This window comes from Lichenostomus cassidix, chromosome 3 (assembly GCF_008360975.1).
Source record: "Lichenostomus cassidix isolate B80296 chromosome 3, HeHo_3.0, whole genome shotgun sequence".
In the NCBI taxonomy this organism is placed as follows: Eukaryota; Metazoa; Chordata; class Aves; order Passeriformes; family Meliphagidae; genus Lichenostomus; species Lichenostomus cassidix.
The window spans coordinates 5172796-5193768 of NC_139483.1; the positions used below are offsets into that span (position 1 = coordinate 5172796).

General features: G+C 45.2%; 1 protein-coding gene across 9 annotated transcripts in view; it reads right to left on the reverse strand.

The window, feature by feature from the left end:
• Positions 1-20973, reverse strand: part of RTN4 (reticulon 4) — a 42076-nt gene that overhangs the window by 1320 nt on the left and 19783 nt on the right. For 8 of the 9 annotated variants that reach the window (XM_085054160.1, XM_085054157.1, XM_085054158.1 and 5 more), the window contains 5 exons: positions 9045-9252; positions 7062-7200; positions 1961-2030; positions 1260-1306; positions 169-227 (listed from right to left, as the gene is read on the reverse strand). In XM_085054160.1, coding sequence (XP_084910286.1) covers positions 169-227; positions 1260-1306; positions 1961-2030; positions 7062-7200; positions 9045-9252 — 523 coding nt within the window. Of the gene's footprint in view, positions 1-168; positions 228-1259; positions 1307-1960; positions 2031-7061; positions 7201-9044; positions 9253-15989; positions 16177-20973 lie in introns of those variants that run through there. The other variant, XM_085054165.1, reaches the window with a different exon arrangement.

The following is a 20973-nucleotide window of genomic DNA, read 5'->3' on the forward strand; positions in this document are numbered from 1 at the left end:
TACAGTATCAGCAAGAGAGGAGCTAATTTCCAATCAGTCCAGAATTACAGACCTTTTTCCTCCTTGGCCTGGCACATGGAAGAACACATTAGTACTAGACAGGAATGCCACATGGGCCAGGAACTGTCATGAGTACAAAGGGCAATGAATAAATCCAAACCAACTCACTTTGCCATGGCATCTTTGACATTCTTGTTCACGAGTCCCAGGTAATGGTCAATTTGGGCCTGGAATTAAAGCAGATAGAAGTTACAGCCTGTGTCCCTTTGTAGCCCAGCAGAGTGCCACAGAACTCCAGGAGAAGTGGGAGCTCAGCCAGGGGTATTTCCCCGTGTGATGCCAGAACTCCAAGAACGCGCCCACCGGAGAGCACGGTGGGCAAAGCCCCAAAGGAATCAATCCCTGGCTTCTCCCTGGTCCATCAAGCCCCAGTTGTGGGTGCAGGGCTGGGCCCCTCTGGGCTCCACAGAGCAGCAAAGCTGCTTAGCTGGGCTGGGTAACCAGCTTAGGCTGCAGCCCTGGCAGAGGATTGAGCAGCTCGGGTAAGCCCCACACCCACTGTCCATGCTTCTGCCTTGGGGCTCCAGGGCTCCTTCCCCTGTGCAGGAAGAGCCTGGACAGGACCTCATGAGGCTCTGGCCATCTGCTCCTGCCTCCCCCAATCCCAGCCTGGCCCCCACGGCAGCCTTGTTTGTTGAAAGGGGAGACGAACGGCTAAGCCAGAGCTGGCTGCCCCCTCCTGTGCAGTGACCTGCCCAAGACAGCCCTGGCCATAATTTAATCAAAAGCATTTTACTTTGGCTCCTTCCTCCCTCCTCCTTTTACAGGGGAGTCTCTCCCCAAGAGCAGCACTGGCCTGGGCCAAGCAGCTCCCACCTCCTGTTTTTGCCAGGGCTACAAATTCCACAGAGCTTTGGGAAACCAATCCTGAATATCAATTCCAAAAGGTACAGCAGGATTAACACACCATGCCCAGTGCTGCTCCAGTCCTAACCAAAGCTGGACCAACACAGAAGGCCTCCAGGTTCATCAAGCCTTTTCCAGAACTGTTTCCTGGGAAAACCTCTTCCACCAAGAAGGAAAACAGAAAGCACACACAGTCTGAACTTCAGACTGAACTTGCTGGCCCTGGCTCCTGGGTAAAGGCCTGTGTTTGAAGGTTTTAAGTATCTCAGAAGACTAAAATGAATTTCATTTCTGGTTCTGCTTCAAAAAAGCTGATTTTATGAAACATTGAATTAATTCCATTAAACACTCACCTGATGTCTCTCATAAATAACAGGAACACTGAAGAGCGAAATCAAAGCTGGAAAAGAGAACATCAAATGTACAAATATTGACAACAGGGATGGTGTTCAGGCAGAACAAAGACTAGCTTCCACACCTTGACATGTCTTGCAAAAAGGTACAAGAAAAAGAAATAACTAAGCCCCATGCACCAATTGTTGGCCAGTAAATTCAATAATCCCTATTAAGGAGAGCCTCGGCTGTTCTCCAGGTCTCACCAACAGTACAATAAGTCTGGCCAAAGGTCACTTTTCCACTGTGGGTTATGCAAATTCTTCCCAAAGGCTGCTCAAGCATCAGTCAGTTCTGACATCTAAAGCCAGCCTGCTCTGGGATACGAGAAATAAAATCCTGCAGTGGAACCAGGCCACAGCAGATCCTGCACCTCCTCTGAAGTTCCAGCACAGCAATGGCATTCAGGGTGGGCTAACCCTGACAGGGACAAGCACAACAAACCTGCCTGTAAACAGTGTAATGTCAGGAAAATCAGTAATCTCAGGGAATTCAACTACACAACTCAAAATGACCCATTCTGTTGTGTTATTAAGAAAAAGGACCTAAAAAACTGCAACACTTGAAGAGCACAGGAACAGCCACCCAGTGTTGACCAGACCCCCCTGCTCTCCCAGGGTTATTTCATGTGCCAGGTATGTAACACAAGTCAAACACTTACCCAGGATCAGTAATGTCAGACCATTGAACAAGGCACCAACATAAGTGAAAACCCACATCAACACTGCGAACTGCAAAGGGAAAAAGAGCCTGTCAGCCCTCAGTCTGTGAGCAGGACACACCACAGTTTGCTGTAAACACAAATAACAAACTAAACACCTCAAACTCCACTTCACCCTTGTACACCTCGTGTAACCAGAGCTGGGTGATGAGATGGCTGAAGGATTCTGTAATAGGATACATGGCCTCCTGCGTCCAGGTCACGGGGCTGAATTCAGCCCGAGTCAGCAGTGGCCAAACACTGCCCTGTGCCTTCACAGGGCACTGCCAATTCCATGGTGAGGAATGATAGGCAAACACAGCTCCTACCTCCCATCCTCCAATCACAGGGGACAGGCCAGGGCTAGGAGAGGTCAAAGGGCTGGTGGCATGACAGAGCCAGAGAGAAAGGAGGTCACTTTTGTGTGTGGTGGCCCTGCAGCCCCACCCAAGTGCCCACCCACCTGTCCAGCCATGCTCTGATCACACCAGGCAGAGGCTTCTGTCACATGGGGAAATGCCTGTCTGGAAGGTGACAGGGTAGTGGGTGGGCTTGATTTACCTTTTTTCCTTTAAAAAAATCCAAAGGTGCTTCAGATATTAAAAAAAAATTAGGAAACAGGAGTCAACAGTGTCCTAACATGGAAGCTGGGTCCAGGTCAGAGCCAAGCTCAGAAGCAAAGACATCCCTAAAGCCTCACACTGCTAGTTTCCTATCCCAGCCCCATTCCCCCTCCTTATGGACAGCAGTTGTCCTGCTCCCAGTGGGACACAGGCTCTGCTGCTTCCCAGCTCCACACAAAGCTCTGCCCCTGCTTAGTGCCAGGTGGAGTGTCCCAGGCACACCTCTGACCTATAGCAGGGGGAGGGGGGTGAGGGCTGCCAGCTCTATTTTGGGGTAGGATTCCTCCCAAGGAAAATCAGACACTTTCTTCTAAAGTTGCAGGGCTGGTGAGGAGCTGAGCAGCAGCCAGGAACAGTGGCTTTCCCAGTGTTTATTCCTTGCTCTGCACAGAGCAGAGATCCCCAACCCCTGGTCAGCTCAGCACTTGGGGTTGTTTTCCAGCAGAACCCTGGACAGATGGACAGACAGCGTGGGAAGGCTGGCACTGGCACCCGGGAGAGCAGACCTGGGCACAGTGAACAAGCCAAGGGGAAACTCCCATCAGCAGGAGCTGCATCCAAGGAAAGGATGGGTACAAAGTGCTGGCAAGGAAAACAATGCATGCTGCAGGACTGAGGGTGTGGGACAGGATCCTGGTAACTGGCCTGCAGCCAAGGTACTCTGAACTTATGTATCACAACATCCAATTTTAGCTTATCAAAAGATGTAAAATATCCAGACCAAACAAAAGTAACAGCCAGCAACAAGATAAAGGCACGACAATCAATACAAGTTTAATTCCATGGCTCCTGCAATGAAATCAAGCTGACTTCAACAGCTTCACTCAAAACCGATCCTGTTCAAAATTCAGGTGCACGAACTGCAAGTGACGCAGTTCTTTATCTGTCAGCACTTTTGAGATGTGACACAGCAGCACCAGGGAGGGGCAAAAAGTTAACCCTCAGAGAGGCTGCACCATTCTCAGCAGCTGCATTCCCAAGAAAGGATTCTGGCAGGTTTTTCAAGAGATTTATTGCAGATTTTGCTGTACTCTCTCAGGACTCATTCAAACCCTGGCCCAGTTCTGCCCTGCAATGCCAGGGTGAGCCTGGAGCTGACCTGTCTGCAGCAGGCATTTTAAGGGAGAGAACACTTCCATGTCAGAGCAGTCTGCACTGCAGCACATCCCCCAGAGAGGGAGGAAAGGCAGCAGCTTGCACTGGGCAAAGAGCCCCTGAGTGTGTGATGGTTCACTGTGGTTCTCCTCCATCCCAACAGCTATCCATGACCTGCTCCACATGGACACAATTCCTGAACCTCAGCACCACCCAGCCACCAACACTGCTGATGACTCTGCCCAGGGCAAAAAAATGTGAGTTTATGTAAGCACAAGGGTTATAAGACACAAATCAATCCCAAAGTCCAACACTTATCAGAACTATCCTATTTAGCGAGTATTGAATTTATGGTTCAAGAAAGATCAAAATCCAGGAGTTCACATTTGACTACACAAAGCTTTTCTCCACGCAAAATCTGTCCAGAGCAGCACCAGGGTAGAACCACAAACTGCTGCATGTGCAGTTTTCAATGCCCTTTACTTGCTATTACTGGGTGGGAGAGGAACCCTGATACCACAACTCCTCTCTCTGCACCCTTCTGACACTTCAAACAGCTCTCCCAGGATTGTGTGGAGTCCATCTCAACCCCACATTTAGCTGCTGGTCTCCAATTCCTTTTTCTTATAAAGGACACAAACCCAGAGACCCTCAGAAACACAAGGCTTACCTGAAGCACAACTAAGAGGCCTTTACAAACACAAAAAACCTTCCCTGAACATCTCTAAATAAAGCTCTAAGATAAGGGAAAAAAAAAAAAAAAAGCAGAAGGCAGCCCAGGATCCAACCCCAGAGCTGATACTGTCCCTCCCATCCACTCAAGATGAGGGCAGACTGGGGAGACAGGCTTGGCCTGACCCTTCCAAGGACATGTACACCAGGAAAAAGCCCTGGGTGCCTGATGGACTGAACCCAGTTTTGCCAGCCAAAATGGGCAAATCCAGAACTGCCCCTCTGCCCCTCCTTGACTATGGAATACTCAGAATACAGCACAGAGCTCTGCTCCTCAAAGCTTCAGCTGAGCAAGTGCAAAAGCAGCCGTGCCCAATGCCAGCACAGCCTCTCCCAGGACAAAATGCAGCTTCTCCTGGGGCTCTGGCAAGGGCTCCTCTGGAATTACTCCTCAAGAGCTGTGAGGAATTTCTCCTTGCGCTGCATAAATATTTAGAGTCCATTTTAAGCTTCCCTGACTGAAGCACTGTTTAATAAAGAAGAAAAAAATCTTAACAAGACAGATTTTACAGTCAGAACTATTACACACAATAAACTGACCTGCAGACATTTTCTACATTAAAGCTCTGTAACTTGAATTATACACAAACATGTGGTTTCCTATAGTGAAGATGTTTAAACTACACAAGCCAAGATATTTTTATTTTTTAAACCAGGTCCATTATATTACATAAGACCCTGGAATCTCAATGTTCTCCTCAAGCACAAACTCTTCAAAATCTGTAACTTGTGCTTGTGAAACGTCCTGACATTCGCTGGTTTCTGATAAAGGGTTGTTTCCAGCTACCATAAATTAGACTAATTAACCTACATAAAACGTTTTAAATGTCAGAAGGAGAGAGGGGAAATGAATTAGTTCAGCTGAATAAACACGCCTTTCCTGTGGACTCTAGTATTTTAAGTGATTAGAGTGCCTTGAAGACATTCTGGCTGGAATTAATTCTGCTTCTCACATAATCCCTCCAGAAGGCCTCACTTTTAGACCAGTGTTCACTGGAACAGCAGTTGGCAGCTCACTGCTTCCTTCTCCTTCACTGCAAGGGGTTATGATCTCTACACAAATGGTGTGAAAAGTCTCCCAGCTCAGACCAAGGCATGGATCACAAAGGCTGAATCAGAAACACAAGTGACCTTGTGATTATGAGTTTCTTCTGTGCTGCTGATAATTGGATCCAAACACAGCTTAAGCAGCAACTATTGATCCAGTCCCAAAAAAGCAACCAGAAAAAGAATGCACAGCCAGCTCCCAAAAAACCTTTTCCTGCACGGCCTTTTAAGAGCAGGGAGATTACTGCACAGCCCCCAGGCCAATACTCCACCTCTTCTCTCCCTCCTAAGAGAGATCTGTCCCAAGAGCAGCAGAGCCCCCTTACACCTCCCTCTTGCTTCCAGAGGGAACTGACTCACTGCAGGAGCCTTGCAGGGCATCAGGTGCAGCTTTTTTGGCACAAACTGTGTTTAACTTGGAGCACCGTGAGAAACTGGATCTACAAACTCTGGGTAAGGTCCCGAGATCTGCCTGCAGATTTCTATTGCACAAATACAACAAAGACTTGGACAGCCTTCCTGGTTTTCCCCACGTTTCACAAGGAACCCCTCCCCCAACTCCACAACTCAAAGGACTTTACAAAGCACTAAGTAAGGGGATTTACTGCAGGATAAATGCAAGTTTTTTTTCAAGAAGATTAAGCAAACTGAAAAAGAAGTGGACAACACACTGTACTGGGTAAAGGAAACACCAGTTTGAAAAACAAAGAAAGGCGATTAGAGCTTGAAAGGAGAGAATATAATTCTCCCAGAACAAAACTGAAGGGTTTTCAGCCAATTCTTTTATTTTGGAGGGGTTTTTTTTGGTGTGTTTTGTTGGGTTTTTTTCCTTTTTTTTTGGTTACATTTTCTTTAATTTCTTACTATTATTCACAGTCAGTAGTGCTCTAACACTCTCAATAAATCCCATTAAATTCTACATCAACGTACTCAAGCTGTTATGCAGTGCTGCTCACACTGGGTAATTTGCAAACCCCATTCCAGTAATTCACATCACTAAAAGCAGCAGCTTTCATGCCCAAATCCAGGGGCTGGAACAAGTGTCCACCTTCCCAGTAACACAAGGGCATTGCTCAGCCCCCACTCTTCAGCAGAAAGTGGAACAAGAACTCCTGGTTCAGGCAGGGAACTGTGCACTAACCAGAAAGAGAAAGCCAACTCCAAACCAGACTGGGACAATCTAGCCCAGACCCAGGTTTTCCAGAGGGACACACACATCAGTGACACACCCTGACTGCCCACTCTCCCTGACTGGAGGGAGCATGGCTTGTTTTTTCAAAAGATTTCTGCTGTGAGACACCAGCAAGGAGCTGGAACAGGGCATTGAGCTTATTTCTGCTTTCCATTTGTTTTCCTGCTCTGTCCATGTGCAGACGGAGTTATCCTTTCCAGCTATCCCTATCACTGCGGGCAGCACTCCACACCGAGCCCTGTGCTGAACTACCTCGTTGTTTACTTAACCACACCTCGTTGTTTACTTAACCAGAGCCATTGTTCATTCTACAAGGAGCAGCAGGCTTTGCTAACCTGGCTCAGCAGCAATGTCCTCCCAGAGGCAAACTCACCTTGAGGGAATCCACCAGGTCATCGACAAGGAAGAGGCGCCGCAGCTCCCGGACGGTGCCGTTCACGTGGCCCAGCACGACGTTGCTGTACTTCTGGATGAGCTCCTCCGACACCGCTACATCCGAATCCAGGTAAGCCCTGCGAGAGACACACAGGAAACCTCCCTGTTACAGTGCTGCCAGCAGGAGCCAGGGGGGAGATACAGTATCACTGTAACCTCCTTTTTGTGTTACAGAGAAACAAACCTCACCCTGGGAGCAATGCTGAAAGGATGGAACAGAACTAAAATAAGCTATTCTTTAATGAAAAACCCACAATCTCTTAGAGAAAAGAAAACCATCTTTTTCTCACTGCTATTTACTCAGTCACCTGCACCAGGCAAAAAAAGGTGGGCAGGCTAAGACAAGGGAAAAGAGTCCTCCAAAAGCAATATATCCATTTCTGCCCCTGGAAGGCCCTTGTTGAGTTACCATTAGACTGTAACATACTATGGCACAGGAAGATTAGCTAAATTTCTCATCATTTGCTAAAAAATATTCTTACAGCTAGGAACAACAGCTCGTTTACATAAAGATATAAACCCCTATCTGGTTACATGTCCTTTCCACTCCACTGTCACTTTTATCTGTAGTTGCAGTGGCTGTGGCAATTTGGAGTCTTTAAACAAAGTATAAATTACTTATCTAATGTGCATGCAGGAGGCAGAAGGAGCAACGCAGCACATCTGTAACAGGGAACTCATTTATAGTTGTTAAACTTTTGTTTAGGGGGATTCTGCTTTGGGGTGGTTTTGTTTGGTTTTTTTAATAAAAAAAATGCACAGTGCTCCCACGTATGTCAGTTAAAGCAAAGCTAAACATGACCTTGTGGCAAGTCCAAGACAAATGAAAATACTTCAAACGCTAACTGCAGCAAGCGGCCATTTCAAGGCTACATTCTGCCATCTACCCTTGGCTTCCATCTGCTCACCCTTCCCAGCTCATCCACAGGATACTAACTACCTGCATGGAAAATCCAACTGTTCTCACAGGATTTTTCAAGTAAAAATACCCTTTCTGGAGGTAAGTTATACAGAAAAAGGTAAGCAAACCAGGTATGTTGGGCAAGAATGTCTGGAAGCTACTTAGGAATATCAGTATTTTTAGGAATAAATTGCAGAAAGAGCACAGGTAGAACAAGTTCTGCTTGTTCCTGTGCCAAGGAAAAAAAAACCTTAAAATTGTCGTCAGAATAAAGAGAAGCAGACAATTTCACCTGGGAATTATTCACCCTAATAAGAGGGTGTTTTTTCCCCAGAATTTTGTCCCACAGACCAGCTTCCAGTGGAAGAGGAGCCACTGCCCATGGTCTGGGAGGAACAGAGAGAAACCTACAGAAACATTTTGCTTTGCCTCACAGAAGATGGGAGGAAGGAAACACCACGAAATTAGTAAGAGGGCTGTAGATAGAGGGGCAAACAGGACTTTCTGAAGGGTGCAACGGGAGACTCATTAATAGAAGCAAGGCTAGACAGAGCTGGCACGGAAACAGGGAACACACACTCCTGCAAGTCCTCCAACACAGATTAATAAGGTTTTATTTCTCTTGAGAGGCAGCTTTGCAACAGTGGGTACTGGATCCTGTCACTGACAGGGCAGCCCTGCAAGTGGGGAGCACAGCTACATTTGCTGCACACTAAACCACAAGTTTTAAGGGCACTCTTAAAAGTTTCAAAAAGATTAAAGTAGCCTCTTGTCATGGCTTAAACCCTGCTACATTTATTCTCATTTTTTCAATCCCTTGTGCCAAGCTCTCAGTCCATTTTCTGTATTTATTTTATGACTCCTGAGAAAATCTGAAAGTGGGGACCACATTTTTCAGTGCAGTCTATTTACATTATTATGCAACATCTTCCAACACGTGTCACCCACTGCTTCTGGCAGCACCAACACTGCTGCTGTCCAAAACAACACACTTTTGCTCAATTAAAAGGGAAATCTTACCTGAAGGGATGGCCCTCATCAGACTTCTGGATTGCCTGGATAACTCCCTTGTATATCCTAAAGCTGATGGTGACAGAGAGCAGGGCCAGGGCAATGTAGGCTGTGACGCTCACGATGCTGAACACTGTTAATGAGAGCAGCAGGAACAAGCTGGCTCCAAACACCACCCCGGTCTTCTTAATGTCTCGCCAGTAAAGGAGGTCAACAACTACAATTTAAAAGAGGTAAGAAATTAGAACAAGACACCTTTTGCAGCCATACGAAGACAGTAAAATTTCATTATTCACTCAACTGCTCAGAATCACCAAGAACAGACCTGCAAACCTCTGTCAAACCAGAGCTGAAATCACAACTAGAAATAGGTTATTTAGCACTGGTTCTGCTCTGGACTTCAGATTATTGGGATTACTGCTATTAGGATTACCCCAGATGCAACTGTTAAAATTTAAAAACAATGCTGCCCTTAAGCAATGTCAGAATTCATCTCTTCTGCTACTCTGCTCTGTTCTGCACCAGAACCACAGCAGTTTGTGCTTCATTTCCTCTCATTGTCGGGCATTTTGTGGAGGTCACTCCCTGGAGAGATTGATTCCAATTCCCTGTTAGGACAGATGACAAGACACCAACAGATCTCTAAACCATTATATCTTTCCAAGACCGGCACTGCTCAAAGACTCATTAACAGTTCACTTTGTTTTCTTTTGATGAAAGCATTCCCATGGGAGTTTATAATGTTGATTATGGGTGACAGACTGAGCCATCAAGAGGGAATACTCTCCCTGAAATGTCAATCCAGGCTAAACCTGCTGTGCTCCAATGCAAAAGACTTCATTTGCAAACCAAGTTTAGTTTTCCTTAAGTGACCCTCATTAGAGAACACAATATTATGCCATTTTTAGCATCACTGTTCAGAGCAAACTACACCCTTGCACAAGCCACAGGCAATGGCTTAACACACCCATTGCAGATCTGTTTGTTAATAGCAATAACATACTAGATACAGAGTTCAAGACAAATTGCAGAAAAATTATTACTATTGCACTACATATTTAATAATCCCATCTCATCCTAAACATCACCAAAATCAACTGTAAAACAGTGTCACTGTATCACAGCTTAGAACAGATTCTTTGTCTAGGTGACTGTAAAAAAGTTTTAAAAATAGAATTTGTCTATTATTTCTTGCAGGATAAAAAATGGTTATGCACCAACATTCAGTACTTGGTAGCCTCTGTAGGGCTAAGTCTGTGTAACCCTTTTGGAGGTACAGCATGCCAAGGCCCATGGGGCTGGGGTATGTTTTCCCAGACTTGCAAGAGCAGAAGTCCTTTCCAGTTATTCTCATAGAGAAACTGTAGCGCATAGCAGGGAAGATGAAAGCCACGGTCAGAAACTTAAACCCACCATAGTGCAAAGTAGCTTACCCCAATATTTAATTCACATTTCAGTAGAAGTTTCCTGCAGCCCCACAGACCCAGCCAGGTTACAGCTGCACCAACACCTTCAAATCATCACAGACCAGAAGTGCTGTGGCAAGAACAGCCTCACCCCTCAACCACCATCCATCCCACTCCTTCCTTCCAGCCTGGCCGCCTGTGCTGTGTCAAAACCATCCCAGAAAGCCAAGAGCCAGCCAGATCAGCTCCTGGAGCTGCCACCATGTGACTGCACAAACATATGGGATGAGAGATAGAGCAGCATCGCCCGCAGGCAACACTCCTGCTCTCCCTGCACCTCCAATCCAAACTCCTCCTCCCACTGCAGCCTAGGCTCCAAGCAACACAATTTTTCTTTAATATTTGTAAAAATCGGACAATTAAAAATGAAGTCATCATAGATCTGTTTTCCTGAGAGTTGCAATCCCAAAATTTAGCTTTTTCTTTGGCTTCTTTCTTTGCTGCCAGATACAAAAGTATCTGTGTCTCTGTATACCTTGCATTAACCATCAACCAAATTGTGAGACTGACCTAAGAATCCTTGTAACCTGTAAACCTAAACTGAGCAGCAAGGAGCCACAGCCCTTGGGTGAGACCTTCACAACCAGTCTTGCCAAAACCAGTTGGTGGATTCATGTAAGGCATCTTAGAAAACAAACTCATTCCTTCTGGAGCATTTGCTGCAAGTACTGAAACGGTGTTTATTTTTAAATGCTGCAATTTGAGCATCCATGCACTCGATTTTGGTGCTGCCCCTGTATCAGGTGACACATTCAGTAGGAGCCCTGCTTCTCTCTGCCTGCAGACAGCATTATTTCTCATCTGTGCACAGCTTTAAACCTGTGGGTTCTTCCTGCTCCGTAGGAAATTACTTATTCCATGCATTAATGCATTATACCAGTTATAAGGAATGTAAAGAGAGTAATTCATCTGTGTGACAGTTCCAGAATGCCAGAAACAAAGGTAGACTGCTGGAATTAAAGCACACACTAAAAGCCAAATGGCCTTTAATGACCCATCAAGCCTTTTGTTCTCAGCAATCAATAAGAAAAATCCCCACGCCAGGAGCTCCCGCACCAGAGTCAAGCTACACATAAAACATTTTTCCTCATTCCATCTCCAGTCCTTTTGAAGAACGAGCAAACGAGCCTCGGCTTAATGACACGCGGATCTGGTTTCATTGCAAATTCCTCAAAGGAAATTCGGTGTTTAAATCACTGAAAAACTGCTCTGTAATTTTGCAGTTCAAGAAAACACATGATGCCACTGATTTGTATTCTTCAATTGATCAGAAACAGGTTATTTGCATTTATTTCTAAAGGAAAATATTAAAAGCATTACTAGAAGCAGCTTTCTGGCTTTAACTTACACGCAAGATATTCACAGCAGATTAAAACCAGAAAAACAAAAACCCCAAACTAATTCTCAGCAACAGTCCTGCAACATCTTTCCTTATGGAAACCGTTCTGAACTGCATTTTATACAATATGAAGTATAATAAAATAAATAATATTAATGCACGTCTTGCAGGCCTATTCTAAAACAGGAACAGCTGCCTACATTTGGTAAGCACGAACTGTCACTTGGCACGTCTAAAAATAGTCCTGTACCATCCGTGCCTTACATGCACAACTCATCCAGTTACATTTTGCTTTTATGCAAGTGCTGCGACAGCTTTGGCGTTGTATTTTTTAAAGTCTTTTCCTTTTAGATATTTAACTTAAAACTGAGCAAGCCATATCGGTTTTGACGACAAAAACAGGCGGTCTGATATATTTAACCTGATAATCCTCTTTAAAAAAAACAAACCCTGAACCAAACAACACCGTCTTAATTTTTTCCTTTTTTTGGAAAGAGAAATTAAAAGCGAGACCTACGAGCGAGTTGAGCTCACGTGTAGCAGAGAAAACCAGGAAAAAGGGACTAACCCATTTTGGCATCCATCTTGAGCGTGCAGCGAGCACCCAGCCCTGGCACGGCTCGCTCCCGGCGCTTTCCACTTCCTGCGAGGGCACAGGGAGGTCGGAGCTACGCAACCTCCGCCCGGTGCCATCCCAGCGCGGCCGCCCCGCCAATGGCCGCCTGCGGGCTCAGTCCTTGGAGCGCAGCTGCGGAGCCGCGGGCTGCCTGCACAATGAACAGCTCCCCTCCAGCCGGCATTGCAGCCCAACAAACCCCGGCCTTCAGCGCCCAAGAAAGGCTGCTTGTGTCAAAGGGGAGGGGAGAGGGGGGGAAAACACTGTACGATTTACAGGCGTTGTTACACTGGAACCTTTCTGTAATGTGAAAGGTAGGCACAGATCCTTTATATTCTGCTAATGACAGCGCAGAGGCACAGGGAAGAGCCTTTTCTGGATCAATTTAGCGTTGTGCCAATAGAGAAATGGGACAGCAGTGCTGAGAATGGGCAGCTTTCAGCGCGGCTGGGGCGCAGTGTCCCATCTGTCACCGAGCAGGAAAAGCTGCTGCGGAGAAAATCCATAACCACAAACTGCTCTGCTCTGCATTTCTGCTCAGAGAGACCTTTTCCACTTAATAAACTTCCTATTCACACAGGATGTGATCTTCAGGGTTTCTAGTGATGTCTGTGCAGAGAATCTGAGCGCTGACCCTGCAGTTCCACTGGAGTGGGGCAGCCCCGGCTGGACACAGCCCAGCCCCAGGAGAAGCCATCAACCAGCCAGTGCTTGGTGTGCCGAGCCCCAGCACCACCGGCAGACAGGGGTTTGACATTTTCAAGGCTTCCTGCATCAGGATGATCATTCAAACTCCTGGTTGACATCCTAAAAGGAGCAGAGACTGGGCCACAAAACTGCAGCCTCCTTTAACCCTCATCAGACACGTCAGAAGCCAGTTTGGTCCTTGACTGTCTGCTGGCAAGCCAGAAACAAGCACCAGCGCCAGGCTGGAGAAGCTGGGTGGTGACAGCAGGGCCGCAAGTGGTGCCAAGCACGTGGGACTGCCACCAACAGAGCTGTCCCTGTCCCAGCGACAGGCATCCCCGCGGAGCAGCACGTCCAGCGGGACCCAAGGGCAGCTCCGACTGGGTGCCAGAGGGCACAAAACAAGGCTGCACCACGCACAGCTCAGCCTTGGCACATCTGCACCACAACCCCCAGCAAGAAAAGTGGTACCGATTTCACAAGTACATGCTAGAATGACAAGACCAACACTACCAGCTTTGCTAAAAGAAAAAAAAAAAAAAATCCCAAATACTACCTAATGAGCCAAAGCAACATTTTTCTTTCATTTCTACGTGACCATATACTCGTGCATGTGTGCACAATGTACCAACTGGGAAAACCATTCCAAAGCCCCAAATACTTGTGACAGAGGTTGCCTATGAAATCTTTACCATCCTTTAAGCTGAACCAAAATTCACACAGATTATCTGCACAATAATTAAAAAAAAGAATCGTGGGATAACCTGGAAGTATAACTGTGCTGTTCATCATACCAATATTCAGCCATTAAAACCTTACAATTCATTGAAATCATTAAAAATTGAAAATGTAACATTTATTTATTTGTTACAATTACTCCATAGGGCCTATCTTTAAGAGCATTAAAGATTAAAATCATGCTACTCCCAGGGCAGACCTATTTCATCCTGCCTACCTAGATGACTGATACCACAGGCATTAATCAATACCACAGGTCATACCACTTGCATTAGGGTGATTCCTCAACTACAATACATGAAACAAATCCAAATTTAAGATTATGTTCAGTAGAAAGTCACATTTCAGCTGCAAAGTCCAACTACAAACCATACTTTTTGCTCGTCTCTGGTTTTAGATTTTATTTTTATGAAGTAATTTTTTTGCATGAAAAGAAGCATGTTGCAATGTTTGCTTCTATATTTATTTTGGGGCTTGATGAATAGCGCAATCAGTCCCTGAACTTTACCCATCGTTTTCCATGCCACTGGAGCCTGACCTAAGGAAGGAAGAACGTGGAACACGGCGCCTTCATCTTGTTCTAAGCAAAAGAAAAAAAACCAAAAACACCAGAAAAACCCCTCACTAAACCAGGCTTCAACAACAGCTGCAAAAGGAGAGAGGAACCAGGGTCTTCTGCTTCTCTGAAAACCTTTGTTTCTGCTTCCATTTTCTTTCAGACCTGATCTCTGCTCAGGGTGGGCAATTCATGGGTTTTAGACCAAAAAACAGACTCCTTTATTCTCAAGGCCTTAAATTCCAGGGCTGGAAATGTGCTTTCAGATCAGCACCACCCCTGCTCGGCTGGTTGCAAAATAAACCTGAAAACTGGGCCTGAACACAAAAAAGGAACTTGCATTTCAATTTTTACCAAAACCTCTTGACCTTCTCCCATTTTTTTTTTCCCCTTTCCTTTCTTTTTTCCCATCCCCGAGTATTTCAGGCCTGATGTATGAAGCACTGAACATTTAAATTACTTGCACATCAACATTTTACTAAACACTGCACAGTATTTTTCCTAATATTTTATAGCACTTTAATGAAAGATTAAACTTTGAGAACCTGATTTTGCAGGGGCAAAGTGTTTTCACCTGCAGGGCTTTTTTTGCTATGTATTTAGGTTCTGATAAATAGAACATTCTGTGAATTTCAGAAAGCTGGCAATTTTGTCCAAGTGAAAAAAAATTTTAGAACCCCAGATTTCAGACAATAGTTCCCCCCAAAAAAAGGAAAACTTCACAAGCACCAAGCACAACAGGGCCCTTTAAAAGATATTTAAGTATCCAGAGATGATTAAATTTTTTTAAAGCTTGTTCTGTTGATAAAGTACGAAGATTACGTATTCAAATAAGGCTTAAACTCTAACACACTGAGCACTAATGTAATGATCCACAGAGATTTACACCGGAGATCTCCCATTGGTGCTTACAGGAACAAAGGTCAGCACCACACTAATTTAAGGTTAGCTACTTATTTACCTAAAACAATTTGATATTATAGCTGTAATTTCTGACAAATCAGACACAGTTTTACCAACAATTCAACATAATTACGAAAGATCCAAAGCAAACACGATTAAGGGTAGATTTTAAACAGATTTTTAGAAAAAACACCCCCACCCTGCTGTAGCCTGAATGCAATTTCTCCTCCTAAAAATATTAAAATGCGACCTGCAGACTACGTGGGCTTTTTCAGTTAATGGTTAGTACTGCTGGATTATTAATAATCTCGAAATTTCCAAGGACCATGGACTAGATTCGGACTATGCCGTTATTTGTGCCGTGCATACCAAAACAAGCCCTTCACTAATATGCTCTGTAGGACTGGAAAAGATCTGCAGTGTCACACGAGCTGTTTCACCTACATAAATTATTTATTCTTCTGCTTTGCTCGTATTTACCCATTTTAACCTGCAGCTTTTACGATTCAGCACGCGGCACAAAGAGACCCCACATCTTCGGCTACATTTCCCACTCAAATAAATACGTGCTACAAACACCATTTGCTAAAAACAACCCGCGGCATCTTTAAGGAATAAAATAAGGGAAAAAAGGTGAAAGAATAAATACCCTTATCCTTCCAACTGCTCGGCTGACTGTCCATCTCTCCAGCTGGGCTTATCAATTATGCATTCCAAGAGGGGAGAGCTGCGGGAGAAGAGACCTGCAGCCCAGGGAGGGAACCATGGGCTTCCCCGGGCTCCGCAGTGGTGCTGCACTGGTGCTGCAGGAGCGGGTCAGCTGACGGGGTGTGGAGCTGACGCAGTGCTGGCACCGCACGGCCCCGCTGCGCCCGGCGCAGCCCAAGGAGCCGCTGGCACGGCGGGAGCAGAGCGGCGCGGCTTGGCTGCTGCCGGCGCCCTGGGAGCGGAGCGGCTCCTCCCGGCACGGCGGGCCCGCTGCATGCATGGCAACCAGGGCTGCAAAGCCCGACCGCGCTAAGCGGCTTTGCGCGGCCCTGCTACAAGTAGTTACCAGACGAGCTTTAAATAGATTGCTTTTCAAACAGAGGTTCAAAGGCGTTTACGAAGCTCCCAGATGTATGGCTTCCCCTCGGGTTTCTGTAAACTAACGTCTGGCTGCCGGAGGACTAACAGAGGGATCTTTGTAACACCTCTCCCTTCACAACAAGCAGCGTGAAGGGAAACAGAAAAGGACCCTTTCTGTGCCTGGAACAAAAGCAGAGGCTCATGAAGAACACCATTAATCCTTTTGCTGGTATCTTTAGTCCCCAGGAGCTGCTCAGCCGTATTTATTCCTCTTAATGAAGGATGCAGAAAAACTTACTCAGCCCTTTACCTAATTCCTACAAGCAAACGCCTTCCCTTTTTTTATTTTACATCAGCGTTCTCTCTCAGCAGCTGCTGACCTGACAATTAACTGTTCCCTTCACTTGAATAAAAACAGGAACCTGAAAGTTTACAGTAACAACATATAGAAAGTAACATATGGAAAGTATTGCACAAACAGGAGAGGAGCCTGAACTCCAAATCGGCAAGAGAGGATCTGTGGGAATAATGGTGTCATTTTGTTGCCATCCCTGGTGAAAAAACCACAAGTTCTTTTCCAGTTTGGAGTCTCTTAAGCTCTGGGGCTGACAACAAAAAGCTAAAATCTTCCCAGCACTGCTCCAAAGCCTCTTAGGAATCTAGTACACCATTTTCTAAAGAACTAGAAAAGGACGTTTCCACAAAAATACTGTAGACCAGGAGGGCTAGAGATCCCAATTCAGACCTTAAATAGACAGTTTCACTTTTCATTAGAACAATCTTACACTGAAAAAGATTACTACAAAGATACCTGAAAGTCCTGGTTTTGACTTCAACTGCTACATAAATGTAAGGCCTCCTTGGACAGCAAGACCAGTTACATCTCTTTTTAACTTTTTAACTTTTTAAATTTCAGTTCCAATTTCAACAGGTAAATCTAGACAAATCCAAAATAGGAGAGAAGTGAGGAGTGTCTATTCAAACATCACAGTGCAAGCAAATGTGAAAAGTTGCACTGTACAAAAAAAAGTACAAAATATGTCTGAAAATCTGCTTATCTTCAAGCTGAACTGGAAACCATCAAAATCTGAGTCTCCCTCCATATTTGCACTGTCAATTTGTCAGAAATATGATGTTTTCAAAGGTCTTTCCATTAATCAAATTTCTGGAGATCCACAATCAAAGCCTCTCCATTTCATATTTATATTCTTTATACCTTATACTTAAAATAGTGCATTAATGCAACTCTGTCTAACCAGAGAGTTTGCTGTGGCCACAGCAGAGCAGCTGCATCACCAGTCCTGTTCCTCTCATCTCCAGTGTGCCCTCAGTGCCCCCCATGAGTTCCTCCCTGCCCTCCTGAGCCTCCTCTTTACTCTTTGCATACTCAGTGTTCACTCTCACCACTCCATGCTAACACACCCAAAATGAAATCCATCTCCCATTTCAGGCAAGATGGGACCCTACTCTGCACATAAACTGGGCACCAGCACTGCCAAACCCCTGGAGAAGCTCCATTTTCAGCAGGGATATTGCCCACCTGCCTCTACAGCAACGTTTGAACACCAAGTGCAGAGGAGGTGGCATTATCAGCTTCCCCAGACAAGTCAGACACAATCGATGCTGAACACGTGTCACGGAACGCCCCACACTCCAAGGGCTGTAATTTACTCACTCACTACTCACACATGAAATCACCCTGTGCAGGGGCACTGAGAACAGCAGTTTTGCACTGCACCTCCTCCTGCTCTCCCTTAGTGCTGGTGCCTATCTGTGCTCCTGGCAAAGTCGGGAATTCACCCCAGAAAGCTCCATTTTCTCCCTAATTTTGCCACTCAGAAGGAACTCCCCCCCAGGCTTTGCTCTTTTAGCAGCCTCAGCTACGCAACAACATTGCCTCTCAACAGGGGTCACAAGAGCTCTAATGAAACACAGAAGGTCTGTGTCTTTTCTTCAGAAAAACTTCACTCATTGGGTTTACTTTTTTCTCCTCCTACTCCTCCACAAATTCTCCTCCCTGGAATGGAACTCTCCATTAATTATTATTTACCTGGTAGCATAAAAAGTGACCTGAACAAGCAAAGAATCTAAGAATACAATGAGATTAAATTAATGCATTTTATGTTGAATTAAATAGAATTTTACCAGTCTGATTAAAATGTCTTGGAAAGAAACTCCAGAGACATTCCAAGTCCTCCAGTGAAAAACAACAAACAAAACTGAACACCTCCCATCTGCTGAGTGGCTCCATTTAACTCACTACAAACTAACCAAAATGTGTACAGCTGGTATCAGGCAGAACTTCTAAAGTCCTTTAAGCTTCACACAACTCCAATGACCTGGTTTGTGTCACAGCATCACAGGAAGTATTTGATTTCTGCCCCCACGTTGTGGGAGGAAAAAGGAAAGATTCAGCATTTGTACCACCAACTCAAAGCACATTTCCCACCTGAACATCACCATTGTATTTGTCCCCTCAAGAAAATTCAGGAAATGTAAAGTATTAGTAATTAGCTGCATTTCTGAGTGCCTGTAATGAAAGCAAATAAACCAGTTAGATTTAATCTGAAAGGCATGTCTGCAGCACTGATGGTCAAAAACCCACCTTGTTCCCAGAACAAGGGTGTTCTGGGAAACTGAGTGTCTTGATGGTAAAGATCTCAACATTATTTCCAAATACTACTGTAATGCTCAACATGGACACACTGAGAGATTTAAACTGCCAATTTCCATTTAGTACATAACTTTGTTGTGGTCAGAGGTTTTGAGTTTGTAATTCAATAATATCAATAATACAAAAACCTCCACATCTCATCAATCAAAACCAGGTTTGTGGAAAGCATGAGCTTTGGGAGGGTTAGTGATTTGCAAGAGAGAAGAAATCTGTACAACAGATATGTAATGTGTATATTTAGCTTTCACCTCTCAGACTCATTTCAGCAGTTGGGAATTTTTCCAAACCCGGGATGGATTCCTTCCCGTCCAGGAGGCGCTGAGGTTCCACCTCGGTGACAAACACTAGATGGCATTAAAGCCCTGTCACACAGGCTGGCCCTAATCCATGGCTCCCCCAGTGCCTGCTGCGCTGTCCTGGTGCTCACACTTCCTGCAGGAGCTGGAGCAGCACCTGAACCCACAGGAGCATCCCTCTGAGGTCACATCTTACCAGGCAGTGTATTGACGGAGCTCAGGAATGAGTATTTTGAGGTCTGGTGAGGGTGACAGAGAAACAAGGCTGTTTGCTCAAAGCCAAATACAGCAGCTACTGAGAAGTACGAGTTTGAAAAAAAAAAAAAATCACTGCATTCAAGACAGCAGAAATTGCTGATGTTGCAGAGGGTTATTTGCCCTTGAAATTGTTCCCATTGTTACCTACTGTTCAGAATTTGTTTGGGTTTGGGGTTTTTTTGGTTGTGTGTGTTTCTTAAATCTGTGCAGCCATGAAGTTGTGCAGGTTACCCAAGGGTGTGCCAGGCACCATTTAACATACCTCCTTCTACCCGCAAGGCTCTTCAAAGCTTTTTGGTTCAGTGCAGTGGGGAAGTTTAAAAAGTATCTTTTTAGAATCCCTTTTAGCTCCCCGCAGCCCACTGGGGCTGTGGGAAGTTTCAACACATTGGCATTTAGGTTAGCTTCCAGAAAATAGCACTGTTAAGTAAGCATTCCACAACTGTGGATTTAAGTGCACCAGTAAGGCAGCTCAGATTAAAGCTTTAGCAAGCATCAGTCACACCATCACACCAGCTGAATTCCACAAGTCTTAAGACACAGTAAAATCTATTTCAGTTCCACTGATGGGTAGAAAAAAACCCCCGAAGAATAAAGGTAGTCTCAGAAGGCCAAACACATGCACTTGGCCTTGTGATGAACAATCCCTCCTTGTTAGTTCTTCAATGATAATTTGAAATTGTGCCTAAAGCAGTGTGGTATTCCAAGCAGACAACTGATGTTTTTTGTGGCTTGTCTCAGAAGTCTAGTTCTGTATTTTGCAACACAACAGAGTGTGGAGAAAAATCCAGAAAAAAAGGCCCATTTTTGAGTTGGTATGTTCATCTCTTTAGCTTTAAGCAAGTGTTCCTCTGGAGTAAAGCAAAAAATTTTCTTCCCAAGCAACACTGCATGTCAAAAAAGAAAACTGCAGCTGGTTTCCAGAGCAGACACAACACTGAGAGGCTGCAGCTCCCCAGCCCAGCTCACAGCACAGTGGACAGATCAGGGCCCTGTCCCTGCACTGGATGGGAAAGTAATGACACTGTTCAACTCCCTCCTCGTTGCTCTGGCTGTGCAGCTTCTCTGGCAGCTTCCCACAGATGGGAGAGCAGCTGCTGTGTCCTCCTAGGACCAAAGTGACGGTCTGCCTTGCCCCGGCAGGGATGTGCCACCCCCACCCTGATACATCCATGCAGTGATTAAAGACCCTCTGCTAAGATCTCCCTTTAAAAGAACTAACTCAAAAGCTCTTATATTAAGTGCAGTGTTTTGGTTTGGGTTTTTTTAAAGTAATCAGAGCTCTAAGCAATTAACCCCTTGGCATGAAGTCCAAGATCCACAGCAGCTGCTCTCTA